We start from the raw sequence: 27,695 nt of genomic DNA, 5'->3' as shown, positions 1-27,695 counted from the left end.
TTCCCGCTGAGATCTGGTTGGGAGCTGAACAGGGAGGAAAGCACAAATGGGGCCCTGATGAGACCAAGATGTGATGCAGCAGGAAAGAGGTGGGAGGCCAGGATGGCCGAAGCCCACAGAGTGGGGGAACAGACAAGAGATGAGGCTGGAGAGGTGGACAGAAGCCAGACCCACCACGCAGGACCTTGTAGGGCACATTAAGGTGCCCGAACCCTAGCTTAAGTGGAATTGGAAGCCACCAAAATGATTTAAACACAGAAAAGAGGTGTTCAGTTCCTCCCGCTGTGTGAAAAAGCGCAGATGAAGGTGGGGGCTTAGGAAGAGGGGTTTGGACCTGGGGCCAGGTGCCTGAGACTGAAGCCTGGAGGGGCTCCCAGCCCATGGGGGACAACAGAGCGCTATCTGCACAGGCACATGCAAGCGGCATTCTTACCTGGTTAAACCTCCGGGTAAAGGCCACGACGTTGGGAGCGAGACTATGTTTCTCCTTCTTACTCCATCCACAGCTGGCTAGTTCCTGGGAAGCACAAAGTCAATTTCAACAGTGATTCCAATGGGGATGCAAATACAGCAGGGCATCTAACTGGAATGTGGACACAGAGATGGGGAAGGACTGAAGCACTGGCCATCTATGTCCTCCCAGGGTGGGAGAGATTCTCCTCCTCCTCTGGAGAAGAGGGCTGGGTCTCTAGGTGGAGGTGTATCCTGGGACCCCCAGAGGTGAGGGTGAGAAGCAGAATACTTTTCTCCATAACCCCGGCCACATCTCCCAGGACTTCTGTGCCAAATTATTCTCAACCCCGCCACTGCCACTCTGCCAGCTCCCCGGGACCAGAAGCCCTTTCTTAATGCAAATTGTCTGCAAGAGGGTATAATGTTATATTGGGCAGGCTCACACCCCAGGGCTACCTGTCTGCGAGAGGGTATAATGCTATATTGAGCAGGATCACACCCCAGGGCTACCTGTCTGCGAGAGGGTATAATGCTATATTGAGCAGGATCACACCCAGGGCTACCTTAAAATTAAAATCTGGCTGAAGATGCTCAGATTTCATTGACCAAGTGACATCCTCCACTCCTGGAACCAGGGGACGTCCTGGGCCAAGCCCACTGCGATCAGAGAAGCTTCTGGAATGACCTCAGATTCGTTCCTGAAGTTGCCCCCCCCCCCCCGCCATCTCTCATATAAACAAAAGGGGGCAGAAAGACAGGTCGCCTTAATATCTTCTTCAGGAGCGTAGTCTCTTCTTTTCTAGCAGATCTAGCATTATAATTTGAAGAGTCAAATGACCTAAATGTTACCTAACAGTGAGGCTGGTTCCTCTCCAAGGGAGGTAACGGGAGCAATCTAATGAGACTACCTGGGGGAAGTAGATAAAAGGATGAAGGAAAAGCCATTAACTAAATGCCCAGCTTTGCCAGCTTGTGCCTTGGCGACCCCTGGCAGAGAGAATGCAGGAAAGGAAAGTTCTCTACCCCTCAGTTACAAGGCTTCCTTCTAACTCATATCCAGCCTCTGTATTATTAATGACATTATTTTTTGCCCCACACCAGGAACTTTTATAAGGGCTTTAGTGAGGGTCGGCTGCCTACCAGCCGGAATAGACACAGATCAGGGGTCTACCAGGAAGTCAAGGGGTGCTGTGGGAATGGCCAAAGACAAACTGAGCAGTTAGGCCTGAAGTGCCGTGCCCTTCAAATGCATCTCAGGACCCAACTGAAGTCACCGGCACACGCCTGTGGGAAGCCGGCTGCAGGCGATGGGCAGCTCCGGATTCAAGGTGAATGACCTGGACTTGAGAACGCTTGGGAACCAACCAGGAGCTAAGAAACACAGCTCCTCTTCCTGGAGGCCTCACTTCTATAAATGGCACTATTGTCCTCCCAGTCACCCACATGAAAAAATACAGCAGACATCCTTGACCCTGCCAAGTCCTTCTCACCCTCACAATTTAGACCCCAAGTCATGGTAATGACAATGATATTAACTAATGCTACCATTTACCAAGAATCCCCCATTGTGTCGGTACCGGACAGGGAGCCTCACTTGTTATCTCATGTAATTCTCACCACATCCGTTTTAATACAGAAGAGGGCTGAGTCCTATAGTCATCACCTTGAATGAATGCTCTGGCTCCACTTCTTTTCACAAGTAGACGTGAATCTCTTTGAGCTGTAGAGTTTGCCTGTTTACCATGATTCTCCTCGATGTGTGTACCTGAGTTTCTTTCCTAGCGTATATTTGACCTACAAAGTCAGTTCCATTGACTCCTACTCCACCCCACCTTTAGAACATATGCAGTCGGCAAATGTATATTACTGCCCTTTCGAAAGGTAACTGTGAGGACAAGAGCCTCTCTCCCCTACGGATTCCAAAGCCAGCCCTGGAAGTGTATGTGTTATAATCGGATATAAAAGAGAATTTGTAATACTGATGTTCAAGGACTGGGACATGGTTGTTGCCCAGTTTCTGGCTGGTAGTTGCTCCCTTTGTTTTTACCTGAATTCTTTAATAAACAGCAGAAGTTATACACACATCCGTAAGTGTGGGGGGCAGGGACGGTACACGTGTGTAAGGGTTCATTTAATTCAGAGTTTGGGTCTATTTCCACACTGTAAGTAACTTAGGAAGGCATCCTCAAAGGGAGCAGTGTGGACCTTACAGACAGAGCCAGGTCAGAGCCCACCCTCCACACACTAGCTGCATGATGTGTATCTTCTCAGAACCTCAATTTTCTCACCTTAAATGGGTCTGATAATATATTTACCCGTGAAGCTCATTAGAACAGGTAAGATTAAAGCTCACACAGAGCACCTGGCATGTAACAATCACTTGATAAATGTTATTACCCACCCTCCTCTTTCCAGGCTCACGCTGCTGTCAGACACGGCCTTAAATCCAAACACTCCCTTCTTTCTTCCACACCACTCTCGTCGCTGTCTTGAATTATTAACAGAATCGATTATTATTTCTCTTTCATTCTGCTGATGTCATTCAGGCAAGAACCAAAGCAGGTACTTAATACATCTGCCCCAAATTTGTTTGATTTGAATATTTCTAAGACCCTGATTTAAAAACTGTATGTACAGTTCTTGGCGTTTGACAATTCCCTAAGGACCCTTTTGCACTGGAATACATGTCACATTTAAAATTAAAACTTTGGGACTTCCTTGGTGGTCCAGTAGTTAAGACTTCGCCTTCCAACACAGGGGGTGCGGGTCCCATCAATACAGCTAAGATCTCACGTGCCTCACGGCCAAAAGACCAAAACAGAAGCAACATTATAACAAATTCTATAAAGACTTTCCAAAAAATGGTCCACATCAAAAAAAAAAATCTTTAAAATTAAAACTTCAACAGGGTAAAAACACTATGTTTGAGAGGTTCCTTGATAAAATGGAAAGGGTCCTTTCCTGGCTCCGAATCCCAACCTGTCACTCATTTCCTGGGTGACCGCTCTCTTGGCATCAGTTGCATCGCTGATGAAAACAGGGATGCTGAGACTAACTCCACAGAATTGTGGCAGAGACCAAGAGAGATAAAGCCTGACAAAGGAGGTGACATGCAGGGCACAGGCCTGGCTCACAGCAGATTCATTTGTTGAATGGACAGGGCATGAGCATTCCTCAGTGTTGAAATCTCCCAAATCCAGTGCAGAAAGATTTATCAAGATGTCAAAAGAAATAAGGCCATTCTAACTGCACTAAAACACGTCCCAAGCCCAGCCTCCTTGGCAGTATTCCTCTTCTGTGTTTGGCCTTATAGGAATATGAGATGCCATCTGTGTGAAGTGGGTTTGGAAAACGTGAAGTAACAGAACAACACTCCTCCAGCCACTATTACCTAAAAAAGGCCCATGTTACAGAACAGATTTGAGTGTAATTAAGTTAAAATTGACCAGAGGAGACGGGGCTGGTTCTATAAGGGAGACAAGGGGCTGCGCTGAGGCTGGTAAGGCCTTGGTAGCCCTGCGCGCTGTAGAGCCAGCCCTGTGGCTGCCCTGGGGTGCGCTGGGGCCCTGATCTCGCCCAAGCTGTCCTTGGCTCTGAGCTGTCTGCTGAGGTCCACTGGATGTGAAAGGGCAGTAAGAGCCTGTACAGTCCTTGCCAGCTTCTTCTGGGACCTTTTCTCCGTCATGTGGCTGTTCCCTGGGTTCATCGGGGAGAAACTTTCTGCCACTAAATAAACAAATTTACCTGCCTTCTCTCCCTTCCTCAGGCTTTAGTGGAAGAGAGGTCCTGTCCCCTCAGGACCCGCTCTCCTCCTGGCTCCCTCCCCCTCCCTGCTCAGAGGCCTTGCTCTGATGCCCTCTCTGGTCCCTGTATCTTCAACCTCTTCCTCTCCACTTTCTTTCCTGCTAGGATTTTTTTTTTTTTTTTTTTTTTTTGCGGTACGCGGGCCTCTCACTGTTGTGGCCTCTCCCGTTGCGCAAGCCAGGCTCCGGACACGCAGGCTCAGCGGCCATGGCTCACGGGCCCAGCCACTCCGCGGCATGTGGGATCTTCCCAGACCTGAGCACGAACCCATGTCCCCTGCATCGGCAGGCGGACTCTCAACCACTGCGCCACCAGGGAAGCCCCCTTGCTAGGATTTTAATGTGCAAAAGCCTCTCCCATTAATAATAATAATGGTGGTGACAATAATAACCACGATAGTAATAACAAAAGCCATCTTTTCTAGACCTCCCTGCCGCCTGAAAGGGTTGTCGGTTCTCCCTGTTTCAACCCACTTCCATGGCCACCTCCTTCTCTGGTGAGGCAACCTCTCTGCATATTTTCTGTTCTCTGTCCTTGCCCCTCAGCTCTGTGTTCTCTTGGTTGTCTTGACGCCTCTCGGGCGCCCCATTCGCAGTGTATTTTCCAGTTGCTTTGTTCTTTTCTGACACATGTCCCCCAAGCCCCACCAGGGTCGTCTTCCATATTCTCTACATCTGCATCCCTTCCTGGAAGATCACACACACCACCACGGCTTCCACCACATGCCCATGTCCGGCCCAAGTTTCTCTCCTGACTCTAGACCAGGATATTCAGCCACCTCCTGGCCACACCTCCCTTGGCCTCCCACAGCCACCTCAAAATCAGCACGCCCATAGCCAAAAGGGTGTCTGACCAGCTGCCTTAAGTAAAAACACCTAACGACATGAGATTCATTTAGACATTCAATCTGACAAAGGAGGGTGTTTATTACAAAGAAACTGTCCATGGAAAAAATCCCTAACCAAGATAAAAACAACTCTGTCTTAATACCCCCATCTGCAAGCATTCCTAGGTGACAGCAAGAGTCAACACTGGTTTTGGCTCACCCTCGAAGCTTCTCTGGCCACCAGCTTTGTGCTTAGAGTTTTGGGAGTCAGATGCCCTGAGGTGGCCTGAGAAAGGCCTGACCCTGACTGTGCCTGGGGTCAATGAGGTAAGGCCCTGGAAGAGGGGACCTGGGGAGTGGGACAAGTCCTCCCTGAAGACCCCCACAGGATCTAAGCCACTGAGCCATAGGCAGCCACATGTGGCCCTTCCACGCATGTGTTTAATTCTAATTGGAATCTTCTCCAAATCACATTCCTAAAACATGCCCACATGGAAGATGCACCACGTCAAGGAAAGGTCACTAAATCTGACCTCAGGGACCACACCACATTACCATCTTGCTCAATGGCAACTTTTTTTCCTTCCTTCTACCTCCAAGTTTCTCCCCATCCCTCCCATCCTACCCTCTGGAACAATCTTCAGAAGAACTGGTGGGACAGTCACACACTAGTCAAAGGAGTTTTAAAAGCACCCCAGGGAGTGGGTGACCCACTGAGGCAGTGGGGGGAGACAGCGCCAGTTTGGGTGTTGGCAGTGGGGTCTGACTAAGGAGTAAGGCATTTCAGAGCTCTCATACCTCACAGCTGGGAATGCAAAATGGTAGAGCCATTTGGGAGAGCAGTTTTGCAGTTTCTTTTAATGTTAAGCATACACTTCACCAAATGACCCAGCAATCTCACTAAAGCAAACATTTCATTTGTACACACAAAAAACTGTGTGCATGTTTATGGCAGTTCTCAATATGGAAATTCTCAATTTCCCCAAACTGGAAACAACCCAGGTTTCCATCAATTGGTGAAGGGACAAATTGTGATCCATCCATATAATCAAACACTACTCGGCAATAAAAAGGAATGAACTACTGACACAGGCATCAGCAAAGATAAATGTCAAAAGCTTTATGCTAAGTAAAAGGAACCAGACACAAAAATATTAAAGGATTCCATTTTTATGACATTTGGAGATAGGTAAAAACCATAGGGACAGAAACCAGATCACTGGCTGCCAGGGGCACAGGGAAGTTCTGAGATGCTAGGCAAGTTCTCGCCCTGGATCGTGGTGGTTCCGTGAGAGAACAGTAGTCCTGCCTACCTTATCCACGGTTTCGCTTTCTGCAGTTTTAGTTACCTGCAGTCAACTGAGGTCCGAACATATTAAATGGAAAATTCCAGAAATAAACAATTCATACATTTTTAAATCATGCACCGTTCTAAAGCACGATGAGATCTCATGCCCTACAGCTCTGTCCAGCTCAGAACGTGAACCATCCCTTTGTCCAGCATATCCTGCCTGTCAGTCACCGAGTGGCCAGCTGTTATTAGATTGATTGTGGTGGTGTCACAGTGCTTGTGTTCAAGCAACCCTTATACTTAATAATGGCCCCAAAGCACAAGAGGAGTGATGCTAGCAATTAGGATATGCCAAGGGACTTCCCTGGTGGTGCAGTGGTTGAGAGTCCGCCTGCCAATGCAGGGGACACAAGTTCGAGCCCTGGTTGGGGAAGATCCCACATGGCGTGGAGCAACTAAGCCCGTGAGCCACAGCTACTGAGCCTGCACTCTAGAGCCCGCAAGCCACAACTACTGAGCCCGTGTGCCACAACTACTGAAGCATGCACACCTAGAGCCCGTGCTCCGCAACAGGAGAAGCCACTGCAGTGAGAAGCCCACGCTCCGCAGAGAAGAGTAGCCTCCACTGGACGCAACTGAGAAAAGCCCGCACGCAGCAACGAAGACCCAATGCAGCCGAAAATAAATAAATAAATAAATAAATAAATAAATTTTAAAAGCGTGAATTTTACTGGATAAAATTAAACCTCAGTAAGTGTGACTAAAAAAAAAAAAAAAAAAAGGAAAGAAAACAGTCGGAGCATCGAGGACTGTGAAGGGAAGCGCAGCAATAACAGCCATGCAAAAGAACTACAGAACAACTAGTTCACGTGGGACTAAGACCAAGAGGCCTGAAGGAGGGTCTCTGGGAAAAAATTAATGCAATTAAAAATGATAGGAATAAAAACATAACAGCAAACTTGAAAAAATTTGAGGACATGATGAGGGCAAATGATGATAGAAAAAAAGCAATTATAATCTCCAGGAATAACAAAAACCAAGAAATTCCTGTTTGTATATGTTTTTTTTGTTTATTTGTTTGGTTGGGTTTTTTCTGCAGTACGCGGGCCTCTCACTGTTGTGGCCTCTCCCGTTGCGGAGCACAGGCTCCGGACGCACAGGCTCAGCGGCCATGGCTCACGGGCCCAGCTGCTCCGCGGCATGTGGGATCTTCCCAGACCGGGGCACGAACCCGTGTCCCCTGCATCGGCAGGCGGACTCTCAACCACTGCGCCACCAGGGAAGCCCTGTTTGTATATGTTTAAATGTTATATATGTATTTAAATAGTATACATACATTTAAAATAGTGTATATTTTAAATGTTTAAATATATATTTTAATAGCTGTATACATTTAAATATTTTATTTTTTCCCCAACGTTAGGCAGTTGATGGATTAAAAGGAAAGGGAATCTGTGGGCCCTTGATGTGAGGCATATTCTCTCTTGAATGGCCCAGGGTCCTTAGAGAATGAAATACAACCCTGGCACACTACCTAGCTTGACACTGAATGACACTTACACATTTACATAGCCATAAAAATGAATGCTGTTTGTTGGTTTGCAACTTTTAGAGTCAACCTAAGGAAAACTGATGGACTTGGTGTAACTGCAAAATGTCAGAATGTTAATTAACTTGACAGTGTAAAAGTACAGCTGACAGAAGGTGGCAAGTGGAGAAGGGGAGGAAAAGCATGGGAAGTGAGCAGTCAAGAGACACTATATAAAGCTGATGAAATCGAGGTCTCAGCGCACCAAATAAAGTTCCAAAAATAACCAGTAGAAGAAAAATCCTCTGGGGAGGGGACTGGAGTAAGGGATCAAAGCCTTTCTTCATAAGCTCTTCTGTACTATTTGAATATCATGAAAAGATTACTTTGAAACAAATTTTAATAGGTGACATGTTATAATATTACACATTGTAAAGCTTCTAAAATTAAATTTTAACAGTTGAGTAAACACTCAAATATACAAAACTTTTCTAAACTCATAACCTGCTTATAACCTGTCAGGGTCAACGTCTATAACGCAAATGTGTCAGCATAAATAGCAGACAGTTTTCAGGTGGCCACTGGGCGCTTCTGTACCTTCTGATGGAGTAAGCATGTGAAATCATGGCCATCTGAACCTTCAGGAAACAGGCCTGTCCCACAGGAAACGTCAGGGCTTTTACCCAAGTGAATCACAGAGGAGGGAGCAGCTAACCAGGGAGGCTGCCTTAGACCCTCACTGGGACAAAATTGGCTGTGATGAAAAATGGAAGGAAAAGAAAAGGGAAGGAGGAAAGGTAGAAGGAGGCAAGGATGGAAGAAAGAAAGGAAGGGAGAGGAAGAACGGAGGGATCAGGGAAGAGGGGAAAGAAGACAGGAGGGCGGGGGGCCCAGCTGAGCACCAGCCCCCATGCTGGAGGGGCTCCAGGACAGTCAGACGAGGAGCTCAGTGTCTGGCCGGTGGGGGAGACAGACATGAACACAAATCACTGTAACTCAAGACAACAAAAAGCAACTGCACTTTCCTGCTTTATTTCTGAAGGTTGAAGACCTAAAAAGACATTTCCTAGATCCAAGCTTTCTGAGTGACTGTCAGTGGGCTGAGGCATCTTTAGCTCTTTCCTGGGAGAAGAAGGAGAAAGAGGGGAAAGGGTGAGAAGAAAGGATGAAGAAGGAAGAGGGAGAGAAAAGGAAGAGACAACAGTAATTGACAATTTATAAAACACATCTACATTCGATACCAGAGTTAAAGTATGTTTTATGAAATATAGCAATGGACCAAACAAACATGCTCTTGCTTTCTATGTTCTACAGGAGGGGAGAGAGATGAGAAATTTGTGATAAGTCAAATGACGATAAATCCTTTAAAAAAAATGTTAACCAGGATGAAGGAATGGAATATTGGAGCGGATGCCTCAGGACGCCTGGCTGATAAACCGACTGGAGTGGAGACCACGAACGAGGTTGGCAGCAGGCTCTGCAAGGATCCAGGGAGAGGGTTCCAGGCCGAAGGAAGTGCGAGTGTGAAGACCCTGGAAGCTCTGACAGCACAAGGTGGGCAATGAGGCTGGAGCTGCTTGAGCCTCGGGCGGGTGGGAGGAGACAGGGTAGGAAGGAAGGGGGTGGAGGCCTCGAGGGCAGGTAAGGACTAGAGTTTATTCTGAGTGGGATTGGAAGGCTACAGAGGGACTGAGCAGAAGCAGCTCCAAAAGCCTCATGCTGTGCGCTGGGTAGGTTTTATCGGACCCAACCCACCCCGTGCTCTTGTGCTGTGCTACATACAATCTAACCTGTACTATAACCTCATACACGGGCAACATAATTTTCTCATGTGAGAGCAATTCACTTTAGTAATTTGAAAGAAACACCTGCTAGGGGCTGTGTGTGGAGAAAGGGAGGAGCCCGCCCCCGGGGGAAATGAACACGAGGGCCTCCATAAGGGCTCAGAAGCCCTGGTGAGACAAACCACAGAGGGGGAAAGAATCGCTGGGGACATATGGGTGCCTTCTGCGGGGTCGGGGTGCGTGGGGGTCCCTGACCTAGTAGGAGGAGCTCCGCTTTCTCAGCTTCCAGTCTATTCATTTCTGTACAGCGACTGGTTTACAGTCACTACTGTTTCATCAAGTCCTCAAACTACCGTCTGTTTAGCAAACATGCAGATTTAGGGTCATGAAGATGATGCAAACTTCCCCAAACATTCCCTTTCCAGCCCTAGTGTTGTGCAGCTCTGCACAATTAGAACCAGCTGTCCAGGCAGGGCAGCAGCCAAGTGCAACCCTGTGAACAACCTCCAGTCCACGTGACAGAGAAAGGGCCCTGTGAGCAAAACGGAGAGCGGCCCGCAGTGCAGCCCACCCGGGTTCCTGGGCTGATCACGAGGCCCACAGGGCCTCACGTTCATTTCCCACTCTCACCCCGGGGACTGCGCTCAATCCCCTTTCTCTGTATTATTGGGATATTTTTTTCCCAAAGAACATCATTCAGATGTTCTCTTTTTAAAAAGAATACATTTTTTTGTTTGTTTGTTTGATCAGAGACCTAGCACATGCTCAGTACAGAAAACCTAGACAATACAGAAAGCCCACAGAAGAGAATTTAAATCACCCACTAGCCTAACACCCAGAGAAACCAGAATTTACAATCCGGTCAATAATAATGACAATAACAACAACAGCAAACTTTACTGAGCACTTACTAAGTGTCAAGCACAATGTCAATCGTTTTATGTACATTCATCCTTTGCTCACTGAATTCTCACAGCAACCCTATCAGATAGATACTATAATTGCCCCCTTTTACAGATGAAGAAATGCAAGCTTACAGAAGTTAAGCAATTTGCTCAAACCCACACATGTGGTCAACGTGAGAGCCAAGATTCCAACCTGGGTCTGTAGGTCTCAGGAGCCTGGCCCCTTGGCCTCAGAGCAGGTCCGTCTCCTGAACGGAGGCCCTTCCCCACTCCCAGCGCAGAGGTACGCAGAGGTACACACGCATACGCACACACACTCTCTCTCTCAATGGAACTCACACTGTAGCTGTGGCTTTGTCCTTACCACCTCGTCATTACAGACATTTCTCACGTCTGCCCCACCCTCCTTTCACACTCCATACACACTTGACATCTCCTAGAAACAATCCATCATATTCGTCTCCTTTTGTTTTTCCTCTGAGTTCTAGGAGAAAATTTTAGTCTGCCTTTTAATTCTCCTTTTGTTTTCTACAATATCTGGTTTACTGCTCACTGTTTCCACTGCAATTTAAATTTGGTAATCACGTTTTTTCAGCACAATTCGACCCTTCTTAATCTGGATCTTCGCAAACTGCATTCGTCTGTAACACTGCCGGGAACACAAAATGAAATTTCTGGAAGTAACGGGGAGAGGCAGGTTCTGACCTAGTCCTCGCACTGCCTACGATTTTTTGTCCAAACATAACTTTTCTGTGTCTGGTGAGTATGCTAAACACCACATCGGAAACTTGAAAAGTTAACTCAAAATTTCCAGGGCCACGTGATTTTACCAGTGAGTCCTGTCACACCTCATAATTAAGTGTTTAAGTAACACCTAATTCTTATGCTAAATAATTTATTCCAGAGCACAGAAAGCAATGGAGAGAAGCCCCAAACCCTAAAACCTAACAAATACAGAACAAGTGGGAAAAAGAATCATCATACATGGCCCAGCAAGTTTGTCTAAAAAAATGTAAGAATAGGGCTTCCCTGGTGGCGCAGTGGTTGAGAGTCCGCCTGCCGATGCAGGGGACATGGGTTCGTGCCCCGGTCCGGGAAGATCCCACATGCCGCAGAGCGGCTAGGCCCGTGAGCCATGGCCGCTGAGCCTGCGCGTCCAGAGCCTGTGCTCCGCAATGGGAGAGGCCACAACAGTGAGAGGCCCGCGTACCGCAAAAAAAAAAAAAAAAAAAAAAAAGTAAGAATAAGCTAATAATATGAAAACTATTAACATAATAACAGTACATCAATAAATCAAAGAAGAGGAAAGTGTTATGTTCCTCTCAGATACTGAAAAAAGTAATTAGCAAAATGCAACATTTGTTTGGGATTTTAAAAAGAAAAAAAGAACTTCTTAGAAGCTTAGTAATATCTATCTCAAACCAACAGCCATCATTATATAACAAGAGAAACACTAAAGGAATCTGAATTAAAGTTAGAAACAACAGGTGGTGCATCCTTTCTCAACAAGGTTCCTTATCTGAACCATAGAACACAGAAAGTGACTTGAGAGTGACTGTCTTAATTCTCCTAAGACTGGGACGTTTGTACACACAATGGACCTTCAGGCATTAGGCTTAATCCTCTCATGGATCCCTGGTTGAGAAAGGCCTATAACCCAGTGCTGGGCAATAGAAATATAATGCAAGCCATATATTTAAAATTTTCTAGTATCCGCATTAAAAAAAGAAAAAAACAGGTGAAATTATTTTTAATAATTTATTTTATTCAATATACCCAAATATTATATTTTCAACCTGTAATCAGTACAAAATATACAAAATTATCGATGAGACAACTTACATTCTTTTTGTACTATGTCTGAAATCTGGTCTGTTTTTCACACTTACAGAACACCTCAGTTTGGACCAGTCACATTTCAAGTGTCCAGTAGCTAGATGAGGCCGCCATCTTGGACAACACAGCTCTAACCAATGGACAATGACACTGAAATACAAAATACAATTACTGAAAAGGAGAGGTCAGGCAGGTGAACCAAAGATAGGTCGAGAGGCCCCATCAGCAGGGCCGGGGCGAGGTGGGGAGCCAAGGCAGCCAGCTGAGAACCAAAAAGGAAGGTTAGCCCAGGACAAGCAAGAAGACAGAACAGGTAAAGAACCTACTCATGACTGACCTTAAGTAATGGGTTCTGTATGTCCCTGTTACTGAAGGTCTGACCCCACCTCCACTCCCCTGCTCCCCCAAAGGGAGGTAGAGCTTGTCTCTAATGGATGAGGTAGATCCAGCTGCAGCTATATAGGAACTCAGGTTACAGACAGAATGAAATACGTTCAAAAAAGATGGAGAGGGACTTCCCTGGTAGCACAGTGGTTAAGAATCCTCCTGCCAATGCAGGGAGACAGGTTCGAGCCCCGGTCCAGCAAGATCCCACATGCCGCAGAGCAACTAAGCCCGTGTGCCACAACTATTGAGCCTGTGCTCCAGAGCCCACAAGCCACAACTACTGAGCCCGCGCGCCTAGAGCCTGTGCTCCGCAACAAGAGAAGCCACCGCAAAGAGAAGCCCACACACTGCAATGAAGAGTAGGCCCCGCTCGCCACAGCCAGAGAAAGCCCGCGTGCAGTAACAAAGACCCAACGCAGCCAAAAATACATAAATAAAATAAATAAATTTAACAACAACAAAAAGATAAAGACATGTGCAGCCCACTTTGGCAATTTCATGTTTTCACAGGGTCTTCCTAAGTAAGGAGTCCTGGGTTCTACTCTCAGCTGTGCCCTGAACCCCCTCTGAGAGTCTGGGTCAGTCCTTCCCACTAGGGGGGCTCAGTGCTCTGTCTGTAAAATACAGTGGCCCTCGATGGTCCTTAAGATCCTCCCAGTTCTCCCATTCTATGAGCCTGCGGGAAGCAGAGGTCACAAGTGTAGCTTTATAGAAAAACGCTATTAAGTAAGCCCCATCCCTGGAGACTCCATGACTGAGCAGTTTTCTTTGCAAGTGTTTTGAGGGGGTGTGGAGAGGCTGAGTCTCAGAGACATAGTCAAGAAGGAGCAGGGGGCTTCAGGGCACTGCGCCGGTCCTCAGGGATGGGATGGACACGACAGTCCGGGGAGGCAGGAGATGGGAACCAGCTGGGGGGAGGCAGGCTGGGGGCAGACAGAGAGAACACAGCCCAGGTTACAGAAAGAGGGAAGGGAATGAAAGTGGAGGCGAGGGGAGGGAAGGGGAGAAGAAAGGAGGGGAGGGAAGGAAGAAGGAAAGAAAAGGGGAAAAAAAGAGAGAAGAAAGGCGTTCGGGGTTAAATCCAGGTGGGATCAGGTAGGGGAGAGGCGCACCCAGGTGGAGCAGGACCGGGAGGGAGGGTGTGGAGGCCCCACGGGGGCAGCTCGCCGTCCAGGGCAGGAGAGAGAGCAGCGGCAGTACCCGGGGAGCGTCCCACAGGCTTTCCACATCCCCAACAGAAGCATCCTCTGAAGGTCTGCATGTCAGGAGCAGACACAACTGTCTGGTCAGATGCCAAAGAGGCAGCACTGGCCACCTGACACCAGGGACACATCCAGGGAGGCTGAGACCCAAACTGTGTGGCCCCCAATCTCACCAGACAGGAAGAGAACACGGTGGGAGCACACTGAGATAACCGACCACCAGCCCCATGGCTCCTCCTCACTCTGTGAGGAGGGTACTTCTAGACAAGATCAGTCCTGTTCCCAGGCTGAGAATAATAATAATGATGATAATAAAACAATAACAACAGCAGCTCAGCTTGCTTACTGTATGCCAGGCACTAGGCTAAATACTTTTCTTACATTAACGTCCCTTAATCTTTTAACAACGGCATTCACCAGGAAGCGCTATTATTGCCCCCCGTTTACACACAAGTAAAATTGAGATCCAGAGAGGATAATTCACTTGCCCAAGGTCACACAGCAAATAAGTGACAAAACTGGGATTCAAACCCAGGTGTGTATGACTCTAAAACCGAAGCTCTTAACCACTGTGGTTTCAGCCTGGTCAAGCATTATTCCCATGATTTTTCACCAACATTTTGAATAACACTGATGGAGTATCTGCAAAGTGGATAGCACTATAGGGGTTACAAAGTGAACAAAATGTCAGGGAAGGAAGAGAACCACAAGGTATTGCATGTTTCCTACACTTTAGGTACTGTGCAATGTGCTTACATCTAGTTTATTTTGCTTAAGCTTCAAAGCCAGACCATGAAGTCGATTTTACTATTCCATTTTACAGATGGAAAAACTGAGACTCACAGAGATGAAGTCATTTATACAAGTTCATCTAGGCAGTAAATGGCAGAAACCAGAGCCTGAGCTTTTAATACAAAAAGGTCCCAGGGGGACACTGAGGTATGAGATAAGGTAACCAGACAGGGGGCCTGGGAGTGGACAGATTTCACTCAGAAAAGGCTGAAATGGGGTTGGGGTGGGGGGGGGGGTCGGTAGGGGTGCGTTGTAGAAAACAATGAGCCTGGAGGCTGCACGGGGGCTCAAGGCTGCCCCGCCCTAAGGACATCCTCCCCCACCCCCCACCACACCCCAGCTCCCAGGCCTGACTTCATCTGGATCGAGGCAGAGTTGCAGGAGGGGCCACAGGGTAAGTCTTCATTCATCAAAATAGTTGTTTCATTCTACATGTCACACTGAGTCTTCTCCCCAACCCCTGGTAATTTTCTTTTTGATAACAAGCAACGTGAAGCCCCTGGACAGAGCAGGATTTCTGGAAACAAAGTGAAACCTCTGATAAACTCCAGCAATGGCTCCGCAGCAGGACCTATCACAGGGGTGACTTGGGTTTGACACTGGAACTGTCTGATGGCAACCAGGGAAGGCCAGTGCACAAGCAGCCAGGAGGAACGGCTCTTTCAGAAAAGCTGTTTCCTCTCCTGAGAAGCTAAAACAAAAACCACCTTTCAAATGTTTGATCTATACAGGGATACTTGTTGAAATTAAAAGTGTGAGGAAGTCTTTCAGCCACCAGAGCCAACAGCCTCTGAGGTGTGACACCACCTTTTGTAGGACAGGGAGTGAGGCCATGGCTCCGATCACCACCTCAGGCCTGGCCGCCCCTCAACTCTGTCTCCAGCCCCATCTAATCAGTAACGCCAGCTAGTCTCCCCGAGCACCTCCCCGTGCCAGGCTCTGTGCAAGGCTTGGGGGATCGAGCAGTGAGCGTGGCACTTGCCTTCCAGTGGAGAAGACAGGCGTTAATTAAGGACGTGTTGCTAAGTGCCTAAGGACAACTTCCAAGGAGTAATGGGGGGCTGGCACAGCTGAGGAGCAGGGGACTAGGAGCGAGCCAGGTCACGGGGACAGGAGCGGCACGGAGGGCAGGCACGGCAGGCAGAGAACAGCCGGCGCGCAGGCCTGAGGGTAGATCCGAGGGCCTGTGAGGAAGCCAGAGCAGGGGGAGCAGAGAGTGGGTGGGGAGGGCTGGACAGGAAGGAATAAACCAGGTCTCACGTGGCCTCCAGGCTCGGGACAGATCCTATGGGCACCGGAGGAACCAGTGGAAATCTTGAAGAAGCTCAGTGACGTGGACAGAGATTTAAGAAGTACAGGGTGGGCGACAGAGCAGGAAGGGGCAGAAGTGCGTATGGAGATGAGCATGTAAGATGAGGAGGCGTCCAGAGGGCAGCCTGACCTTGGAGGTGACCCTGGGGACAGAGAGAGGGGGAAGGAGGGGAGACGGGGCAGGGACTGACTAGCGGCAGAGAACATGGGAGAGAGGAGTCGCCGATGACAGACACCATGTTCCTGGCCTGACCGGGTGGACAGGGGTGCCATCCCCGGGGTGGGGACCACAGCAGGATTCTGGGGAAAGAATCATGGTTTTGGTCCGGGGCATGCAGTGGCCGTAGGGCCTGTGCGAGCTTTGGCTGCTGCTTGTTCTGCTTCTTGAAGGAAGCACAGCTCTGCCTATAGAACCAAGTCCCAGGAGCCCCGGGCATGGCATTCAAGTCCTCCACAATGGGACTACCCTATTCTCTGATCTAATTTTGTACAGCACCCTTCCCCTCTCCTTTGCTCTGAGCAAACTAATCTGCTCACTGGTCCCTGTACATGGCCACGTCCTTCCCAACTGCCTTACCAGGTTCAAGCTGTTCCCTCAACCTGGAATGCCCTTTCTTCTGATCTTGTGGCCAAATCACACGGATCTCTCCAGGCCATGAACAAACAGGACCCCCTCCAGGATGCTCTGCCCACTACCCCGGCTACGAGTATAGGCCCCACTCCCGGACAGTGCTCAGTCTGTCCCCTTCAGTGTGGCCCTTGCCATTATTTACATATATTTCTTACTTTCCCCATTAGACCAGGGATTCTGCATTCGCCCTCAAGTCCCCTGAAAACCAGGCACGGAGCCTCACACGTGATACATTCAGGTCAATATGTGCCGAATGACTGAACGGTAAGCATGGAACCCGCCGTCCCCAGCAGGCCCAGGAACGCCTAGCCAAGCCACAAGAAGATTGCTTAGAAGAACGGCTCCTCTAACTACATTCAAATCCACAGCTCCGGGCTTCTCTGGTGGCGCAGTGGTTGAGAGTCCGCCTGCCGATGCAGGGGACACGGGTTCGTGCCCCAGTCCGGGAAGATCCCACATGCCGCAGAGTGGCTAGGCCCGTGAGCCATGGCCGCTGAGCCTGCGCATCCGGAGCCTGTGCTCCGCAACGGGAGAGGCCACAACAGTGAGAGGCCCGCGTACCGCAAAAAAAAAAAAAAAATCCACAGCTCCACTCGGAGACCACACACTGGCCCCCTTGCACATCAGCCTTCCTCCAGATGCCACTCAGACTCCAAGGGCTGACTATACCTTGACTTCAGCAAATACGCAGCCAAGACGGCTCAGCGCTGCTCTGACCGCCTCCACACCAGAGGGCAGAGGCTCAGAGCCTCCCACAGCCTCACAATCACCTCAAGGGGTCATCTGGGGTCTGAAATGGACCCTGGGGGTGTAGGCAGGTAGGCAAGGGCTGGCCACAACCTGAGCCCTGAGTGCCCCAGGTCCAAGAGGAGAGAAGAGTGGCCGAGGAGTGGGGGCTGTGCTCTGTGGAATGGGACAGGGCTGGGGAGAGACGTGCAAATTCTGCCGCGCACAGAGGTGTCTGGGCATAACACTTTGAGAGGCTTGCCCTCTCCAAAAAGTTTATCCACAATGCAGAAGAGGAAAAAGGGAAAAAAACAAGAGATCACAACTTATTTTATGAGTAGTTTTCATCCAAGAATCTCATATTTTCCACTGAAGGAAAAGCCAATCTACATCTAAAGAGTCAAATTTTCAAGACCTACGCTCAAGAGAAGGGAACAATCTCCAGCCATAAATTAAAAGTTTGCTTTAAACTTTCATTTCCCAAGAGAGTCAGAACTTCAGAGCCCTCCACGCCCTGCAGTTGGGCCCTGACTGTCCACCCGTCTAGTCAGAAGGCAAACAACCCAGGCCATTTGTAATGACAAGCAAACACTAATGAATTTCAGAGCATGTCTGGTGCCTGCATTTATAGATCATAAAATCATCTGGCTTCTTCTCACCCATGCTGACATGCCAATGAGGCAACCCCAAATATTTATAGGCAGGAAGGGGTTGCCAGGACCACTCTGTGAGAGGGGGGCCAGGGGTAGAGGGGACTGTCTGTAATCTCCCCATTACATATAAACCCATTTTTATGCTCTGACATTCAGCCTCAATCTTGGCATGCAAAATCCTATTAAACAGTATTTTTTTTTTTTAAACATCAACCTAACTGTCTCAATTGCATACAGGTACAAACCTAGTCAGAAGTTACCAAAATGGCTTTTTAAATATCAGCCAGTTATAAGAAAAGGATTTAAAATGCAGTTAGATTTTTCCAGTTAGATATATAATTTGTCTAATACACACGGACTGAATTCTAAGTGTCTGGAGGAAAAGTACTTCCGTAAAAAATAGGCTGTCGGTCCAGGGACACCACACATGTCCCCAGCTCCCAGGGCAGACCTCTCATTGCCCAGCCAAGGCAGAGCCCCTGTCCTGGCCACACTGCCATGACCACCCAGTGGGAAGGGATGGTGGTGGCTCTGGGACTCCTTCCACCCCAGAGGACTCCTTCCATGACCCAGATGGCCCAGACTGGCCCCTGGCTGTCTGGGTCCTCCAGAGGCTGACTTTCATCCCCCAAAGAGGCACACACACAAACCACAGGAAGAGTTACTAACATGCAGAATGAGCTCCTGCATAAGGGGATCTTTCTTAACCCCAAATAGCTACACAGCGTTCCCTTCTTAATGGCCAAGTGTCCCACATCTGACCTAAGCCATGTGCAAATAAAGGCTGTCTGAACATGGACCATTTGGGGGCATCAATGTGCAGAAGCCACAGCTCATTTAACCGGCTCCTCCCAGGCACCAACCCGTCACCCCACTCTCAGGCTCCATTCAGAAGCCCACACAGTACAAACACGAAGGGTGCTGACTGGAGCAGATAGGGTCTCAGAGCCAGAAGGTCCCCAAGAGACAGATGATGTATTGAGACAAGGGGACATTGAAGGACACTGGTTCCCCATTACTCGCACGCTGGGGTGTCTGCCCAGCTCTTGACCATTCCTACTTCTCTGGGAACTGTACCTTGCCCTCGACCCCATCACAGGGGTAGTCACCTTGGATGACATGAACTCGACCCCCACCGCGCCATCAGTAATTCCTTGTGTATGAATTTGGACTACAGGTGCAGGGAGAGAGAACGGAGTCAGCCTCCAGGGCTTAGGGCAGTCATCTTGTGCCTCCCTTGCCTACCAGGGAGTCAGAGGGAGCTGGCAGAAGCCCCGAGAAAGGGAGCTGAGGAAGGATGGAGGATAGAGAGGAAAGACTAGTCTGGCCAGGTTTCTGAGCCCAGATTCCAGCCTCTCTCCACTTCTGGGTTCCATGAGACACCCCAAGGCTTACAGCAAATTCCCCTTTTTATTGGCAAATTCCCCTTTGTCAAGCTGGCTTGAGCTGTTTTCTGTTACTTGAAACTAAAAACATCACCTGGTCTCCCACTGTTCTGTTCTCACAGCCCAGCAGCCTGGGTGGCCTCAATGAAGGAAAGGGTGAGGAAGGGGAGGGACAGCCTGACGGAGGGCAAGGCTTAGAAAGCCCCTTTCTCAGGGAAACCAATCAAACAGGAATCCAGGGACCTCCTTGGAAGAGTCAGGAACCAGAGACCCGGGACCTGGTTTCCAGTTTCCAACTCCGAGGGAGTTTGGACTCTGTTGACATTCCCAATGTGCAGCTTTGCTTCCCTGCTTCCCTGCAGAGGGGTTATGTAGCTAAAGGTCAATGAAGTCAGGGCTGTGAGCTAATCCTTCAAAAGTGGGAAGGGTGGAGATTAGGAGAGCATTTCATCGCACAGGCATCCTGGGGACATATGCCCCAGGGTATGGAGTTTTTCGGGAAGGGAAAGCTAGCCTGGGCTCAGAGGTTCAGGGACGCAGAGAAGCAAATCGAATTTCCCAAGGCTGCACAGCAGCAAGTGCGAGGCCAGTTCAACCTAGGTGGGCCACTGAACCCATGGTTTCAGCTCCACCCCTTCAGTAGATTTCACCTGCCAACTCTTCTTTCCTGGGGCCTAGAGCAAAGCAGCATTTGTGACCATCAATAAAAATAATAATGACCTCTTCTCCCCATCCCCCCCAAAGGGACTATTTACAGTCATGGTCCTCAACGAAGGGTGGTCCTGTTAGATGGAGGTGCTCTGTCCGGCTGAGTACCTTAAAGGATCTAAGGCCGCACACTGGGCTGCAGAAGCTGGGGATTGGATCTGTTCTGTACAGAGAAGGGAGATGGATGGTCCTGAGAGGGGAACAAAGAGCTGGGAAGAGGCTGGGATCAGCTAAAGGACCCACAGCGAGGGTGCAGCCGTTGGTATTTTAGAAACAGTGATGCCTACAGCGCCTGTTAAAGCTGTTAATGTGGGTCCCAAGGTTCCCTTTCCAAGAAGGTCCATGGCTCCCTAGCACTTTAAGTGGCAGATTCTTTGGGAGGAAGCCGCAGAGTTGTTGCTCCATCACTGTGGTTTGGTGCAGAAATGATGTACGTGCTAGGAATAAGCCTCCAGGGACCTGCATGGATCTGGAGAAAGATCTGGCCTTCCTAAATCCACAGGATTGGCATTCAAGACTCAAGACCAGTTTGCATCCATCTCAGAGAGACATCTGGGTGGTAACAACAACAATTTAAGGAAGAAGAAAAAGAGGAAGACGAGGAACAGCAGCAGCAGCCACCTACTGGGCACTAATGTTCCAGCCAGAGGGCTAAGTAAGGACTTAATACATCATCACACAAACCCTCCCAACAGCACTATGAAGTAGCTACTACTGTCATCACTGCTTTATAGATGAGATAACAAAGATTTAAAGATGTTAAGGAACCTGCCCAAATTCACACAGCTAGTTTGTGATGGAGTGAGATCTCCACTCAGTTCTGTCTGAACCATAACTCACACTATTTTTTTTTTTTTTTTTTTTTGCGGTACGCAGGCCTCTCACTGTTGTGGCCTCTCCCGCTGCAGAGCAACGGGCTCTGGACGCGCAGGCTCAGCGGCCATGGCTCACGGGCGCAGCCGCTCCGCGGCATGTGGGATCTTCCCGGACCGGGGCACGAACCCGTGTCCCCTGCAACGGCAGGCGGACTCTCAACCACTGCACCACCAGGGAAGCCCAATAACTCACACTATTAACCAGTATGCCACACAATCTCCCCAAAGATAAGGTGCTAGAGCCCTGACTCTTCCCCTTCCTTTCTGTAAGGTTCTAGGCAACCAGGGATCCTATCCAAGATGCACCCCATCCTGGCTGCTCTGGTTATCACTAGGGCCACCTCTCTCAAGGCTGCTCGTTCAGGTGTTTTGTTTTCCCAGGTCCCACTAAGTGTCCCAACTTTCAGGGACACTTTGACCCCTAAGAAGTCTCCAGTGGCAAGTCAGCTGTCAGGATCTCTTCACAAGCCTAGGGGTCCTCCTCTAGAAAGGGCCAGGGTCAGCAGCTCCCGAGAACCTAGAATCTGCTGGAGGGCATGCAGATAGGTCTACAGAATAGACCGATTTAAACCTTCTGAGAGGGACTTCCCTGGCGGCGCAGTGGTTAAGAATCCGCCTGCCAATGCAGGGGACATGGGGTCGATCCCTGGTCCGGAAAGATCCCACATGCCACAGAGCAACTAAGCCCGTGCGCCACAACTACTGAGCCTGCGCTCTAGAGCCTGCGAGCCACAACTACTGGGCCCACGAGCCACAACTACTGAAGCCCATGCGCCCTAAAGCCCGCACACTGCGACCACTGAGCCCACAGACTGCAACTACTGAAGCCCACGCGCCTAGAGCCCGTGCTCTGCAACAAGAGAAGCCACTGCAAGGAGAAGCCCACGCACAGCAGCAAAGAGTAGCCCCTGCTCGCCAGAACCAGAGAAAGCCCGTGCACAGCAACAAAGACCCAACTCAGCCAAAAATAAATAAATAAATAAACCTTCTGAGGAAGAAGTGAAGTGATCTAATTGCCTTGTCATGCTCCTGGCGCCAGGCACCTCCTGTGGGTGTCTCACAGGCACCTCAAATTCAACACCCACAAAATCAAATTCCCCAAGTGCCCACCCCCCCCCAACATCTGCTTGTCCTCCATCAGCCACTGAGGTGCCCAGAATCTGCACGTGACCCAGCCACATGGGAGATTTCTTTCAGCGCCCTGTCCTCCCTGTCTGGGTCTCTCACCTCAGGCCTCGGCCCAAGCTGCCCCCTCTGCCAGGAATATTCCTCCTCCTCCCCTGCACCTGACCACCTCCACCTCGCGCCTCAGGTGCAGGTTTACACACCATTTGTTCAGACGAGCTTTCCTGATCCCCTACACGACCCCAGGCCAAGCTGGATGCTCCTTCGAGGGCTCCTATGGCACAAGTAACGCTCCGGACAGGAGCCCTGACTGTTCTTTATCGAGGCACTTGTTGAATTGCCCATCTTCCCTCCCTAGACCATTAGCAACTCGCAGGAATAGCACCTAAGAGCCTAACTTGTTCACCTTTGCGTGTCCGGCTCCTAAGGAGGAACCTGGCTAGAGTGGGTGCCGAATAACTAACTGCTGACCAAGTGAGCGGAATCCTGTATCAGCCCACAGGAAGTAAAGTGATTTGAAAAAATGAGTGATCCAGGTGGTGGCGGCTCAACCCTTTAACCACAGCAAGTTTTCAGTCAGTGAGTCAATGACAATTTACTGAACAGATACTACGTGCCCAGCACCAAGCATTTGAGAGACAAAGACACACGAGGCTTGGGTTTCAGGGCCCTCTGGAATCTAATGAAAGCTATGGGCTCCCTCCTCAGTGAAATGTGAGTCACAAAATTATGTGAAAGTTTTTACACTATTTATTTTTTCATTAAGTTTAAATGAAAAATCTTTTCAGAAATTATTTCTCTTATTTTTTTCAAGCAAAAAAAATTAACACCAACTTCCTAAAAAGAACTAAAAGAAATCCAAACTGTGCTGATAAGACTGTCCCGTGGATCCTGCGGCAGTCCGGCTCGAGAGAGGCAGTTACCAGGGGTCAGTGTGTGGCTCCTCGAGCCAGACCACCTGAGTTCGAATTTGACTCTACAACTGACCAGCCTATAACAATGGGCAGATCGATTAGCCTCTCTGGCCTCTCATTTGAAAATGAAGATAATAAAAGTGCCTACCTTATATATGATCGTTGTGAACATTCAGTAGTCCGATTCATGTAAAATTATTAGAATAGTGACTGACACACAGCAAGCACCCAATAAACACAGCTATAGATATTATGACTGAACACCAAGTTGGAACTGTGAAACACTCGACATCCAACATACACAACGCTCCTTGACAACGTGACACCCTGAGGCTCAGTCGACTTGACGTTTTTGTTTACCAACAGACGTTGAACCCTGGCTCCCAGAGGAAGGCAGTGGCACCAGATCATCACTCCCAAAGCCCACTGATGAGAGTCAGCCAGCATCAGATATCTAGGACCAGCACTGTTCTCCAAGAGCTGGCCAACTGAATCAACGCTGCATCACCTTCTTTTCTCTCAACCCACTGAGGAAAGCAATGTCAAGGTCTCCTTCACTGAAGAGTTGCCCCCAAGGAAGGACTGTGAATCCAGACTCCCTCTGCATGTTTTCCTTCCAAAGAGAAGTACAGTGCTCTAGGTATCTCCAGATTTCTGCTGCTGAGGACTTAGCATGACTCTGCCACTCCCGGGCTGCACAAACATTTCTCCCAGCAGTAGAAAGCTCACAGACTTGTCCGGCACAGTCTCCTCTTCTAGAGGAAAGCGTGGCCGAAATGGCCCATTTTTTCAGAAACATCTATAATGGTGAAATGAAAGGTTTACCTCATTCACGTGGCCAAAAATATCTAGTAAGCCAAGTCATGAATAAATCCCTCTTTCTCTGTTTTGTGTGTTTTCCTTTACTTTCAAAGAAAAAAAAAAGTAGAACTTCAGTCTGAAGTTTGGTCAGGTACTTCAAGACTCGTCCTTCGGAGGGCCAGCGAACTCCTGGGTAGTTGAAGCCGCTCTGTGGTCTGCTCCATTTCATAGCAAGACCTCCTGGGAAGGCAGTAACCCCAGGCCCCAGCTCTTATGAGACTGCAGGCTTTCAAAGCAGGCTTTCAGGACCACTGCAGCCTTTGACATCTACACATGCTGGCACAGAAAGGCCCAGCCACAGGGGCAGGTGGGCCTTCTTGCTTCATCAATGCTACAAAACCAGATGTGCTGCCAGACGAAGCAGATGCTTCTTCCGTGCACAGACAGCCTTGACATTCCTTTCAGTCAAAATGTAGTTTGGCAAGGAAACTGCCTGCCATTCGTGAAGACTTGGAAGTTTCTCAAAGAGGTTTGCAATATAAGAATTCTTCCTGGATGCTGACCACACGCAGGTAACCGGCAGCAACAGGAGCTGGCTGCTCTGAGACTATCATTAGCAGATTGTGCGATGAATTTCAAAAGAATCGGCACAACTACTGACTCTTTCCGTGACCTATTTCAAAATACCAGAAGATGGGTCAGCTATTCTAGAAATGATATTATTTGACACAAGAACTGCTTTAATCTCCTTCCTCAGCTCCGAGCCACAGCTCAGCTCAGCCACGTCCAGGTTATGTGGCTTCACCAAGCTCCCTCCTGACTTCTCTTGCTTGGCAAAGCAATAAGCAATTCTGAAGGGTATTCCAAAACAAGGCTTTTGTGTTGCGGTGAATCCGAGCTTTGGAAAATGTTCAGCCTTTCCAAGGCTTTCCAAGGCTTCTTCTTCCCAATAAGGTCTCCCCTCCCCTAGGAATCTTTGGGAGGTGGGTACTCCTTCCCCTTTGCAGGTGTCATGTGATCACTGACAAGAGTCCTATCACTGCAGCCTCCATGTCTGGTTATGAAAGGAAGACCAAAGACTATGTAAGCTTCATTGCACTCTTTTTGTTTGACATTTTTTGACTTAAGCTAGGATCACTGCAAATACAAACAGAAGTACATAATCATAAAGGTAAGGTACACTCTCATAAATTCCTTTCAAAGGGAAAATATTAGATAACACAATGACAATGATAACTGTCATTACCCAGATGTATGCAACTCATGCCAACATACACACTTTTGGAGTAGAATGATACCTTAATATGATTTGAGAAAGATAACTTTTTTCTGCAGAAGATAGTTTTCAAAATAAAGAAAGAGGCTTTTGATTCTGTTTATGACAAAGTAACTAGTATCAGATTAACCATAAAAATTGGATAAAGTAACAACAACAAAAACCTGGCTATTTAAAGATCTTAGAGAGCAACCAAAGCAGCCAGGAAGGCCCAAGGCCCCAGAAAGAAGGATAATGCACTGAGGGGAGCTCTCTGTTCACTGTTGTTGTTCCATCCTCTGACAATATCAAGTGTCAGCAAAGGTGCGGAACAGCTGAACTCTCCCACACTGGTGATGGGAATGTGCAACACTTTTGAAAACTGTTTGACAGTAACTAGTAAGTGAACATACACATTCCTTATGACCAAGTAATTCCATTCCTGGAAATTATATTCAAGAGTGATGGTGTTTATGTCCAAAAACAGACATGTTCAAGGATGTTTGTGGCAGCGTTATTTACAATAGCCCCAACCTGGAAGCAACAAAAATATCCATCAACATTGGAAACAATAAATAAAATAAGGTCTACTCATACAATGGATGGAATACTATACAGAAATGAAAAAGGATAAAGCTCCTGCTACACACACAAACACGATAAGTCTCACGCGTATAATGTTAAGTAACAATACAAAGTATATATTGATACAATATGATTCCACTTATATAAAATTCAAAAATAGACAAACTACTAGTAGTGATAGAAGCTAGAATAAATCACACTTGGGGGTAGTTAATGGCTTGGAGGGGCATAAGGTAGGCTTCTGGGGTATTGGTATGTTTCGTATCTTGATCCAGTGGCAGCTACATAGTTTGTTACTTTGTAAAAATGCATTGAGCTGTACCTTCAGACTTGTGCACTTTACTATATGTACTTTTATTTTTTATTATTATTATTTTTTACATCTTTACTGGAGTATAATTGCTTTATAATGGTGTGTTAGTTTCTGCTTTATAACAAAGTGAATCAGCTATACATATACATATATCCCCATATCTCCTCCCTCTTGCATCTCCCTCCCACCCTCCCTATCCCACCCCTCTAGGTGGTCACAAAGCACCGAGCTGATCTCCCTGTGCTATGCAGCTGCTTCCCACTAGCTATCTATTTTACATTTGGTAGCGTATATAAGTCCATGCCACTCTCCCACTTCGTCCCAGCTTACACTTCCCCCTCCCTGTGTCCTCAAGTCCATTCTCTATGTCTGCGTCTTTATTCCTGTCCTGCCCCTAGGTTCTTCATAACCTTTTTTTTTTCTTTTTTTACATTCCAGATATATGTGTTAGCATACGGTATTTTTCTCTTTCTGACTTACTTCACTCTGTATGACAGACTGTAGGTCCATCCACCTCACTACAAATATACGTACTTTTAAAAATCTCTTTAAAAGATAAGGGACTTTAACAGATAATTATTTAATGCAAATACAAGAACAATGTCTTGAGAAGATTATTACATATGTAGAAGTAAAATGTATGACAATACTACAAAGAATGGGAGAGAGGTAAATAGAAGTACACTCTTCTAAAGTTCTTATATTAAATATGAAATGGTATATTATCACTTGAAAGTAAACTGTTATATGTTAAAGATGTATATTATAAACTCTAAACCAACCACTAAAAGAAATTATACCTAGTTAGCCAATAAAAGAGATTAAATGGAATCATGAAATATGCTCAATTACTTAAAAAGAAGTCAGAAGAAGAGGAAAGAGGGAACAAGAATAGATTTAAATCCAACCAAATCAGTAATCACATTTAATATAAATAGTCTAAGTACCCCGATTAAAAGGCAGAGGTGGTCAGATTGGGAAAAAAAGCAGGACTCAACTATATGCTTCCTACAACAAACCCACTTTAAATATAAAGATACAAATAGGTTGAAAGTAACAGGATGAAAAATATATATCATGCTCTCTTAGTCTGTTCAGGCTGCTATAACAAAAATACCATAAATAGAGTGGCTTATAAACAACAGAAATTTATTTCTCACAGTTCTGGAGACTGGGAAGTCCAGGATATGCTGGTAGACTCAGTGTCTGGTAAGGGCCCACTTCTTGGTTCATCTTTTCACTGTGTCCTCACATGGTAGAAGGGATGAGCTAGCTCTCTGGGGTCTCTTTTTAACGGCACTAATCCCAATAATGAGGGATCCACCCAAAGGCCCCATGTTCTAATCCCATCACTGTGGGTGTCTGGATTTCAACATATGAGTTTGGGAGGTACATTCAGACCATGGCACATGCTAACACTGATCAAAAGAAAGACGGCTATATTATCAAACAAAGTAGATTTCAGGGCAAAGAATAGTTCCAGGGATAAGGTAGGTCATTTCATAATGATGAAGGGTAAATTCAATAGGAAGGCCTAATTGTAAATGTTTATGCAGCTAATACTAGAATTTAAAAATGCATAAAGCAAAAACTGATAGAATTTAA

General features: G+C 47.6%; 1 protein-coding gene across 9 annotated transcripts in view; it reads right to left on the bottom strand.

The window, feature by feature from the left end:
* The window catches only part of RALGPS1 (Ral GEF with PH domain and SH3 binding motif 1), a 289,275-nt gene that overhangs the window by 190,254 nt on the left and 71,326 nt on the right, over positions 1–27,695 (bottom strand). For all 9 annotated transcript variants that reach the window (XM_089913761.1, XM_089913763.1, XM_089913759.1 and 6 more), the window contains one exon: positions 434–517. In XM_089913761.1, coding sequence (XP_089769887.1) covers positions 434–517 — 84 coding nt within the window. The remainder of the gene's footprint in view (positions 1–433; positions 518–27,695) is intronic.

This window comes from Delphinapterus leucas, chromosome 6 (genome assembly GCF_059928025.1).
Source record: "Delphinapterus leucas isolate spDelLeu-1000000601 "Yukka" chromosome 6, BTC_Dleu_Yukka2, whole genome shotgun sequence".
Lineage (NCBI taxonomy): Eukaryota > Metazoa > Chordata > Mammalia > Artiodactyla > Monodontidae > Delphinapterus > Delphinapterus leucas.
This window is presented reverse-complemented; position numbering and strand designations above follow the sequence as displayed.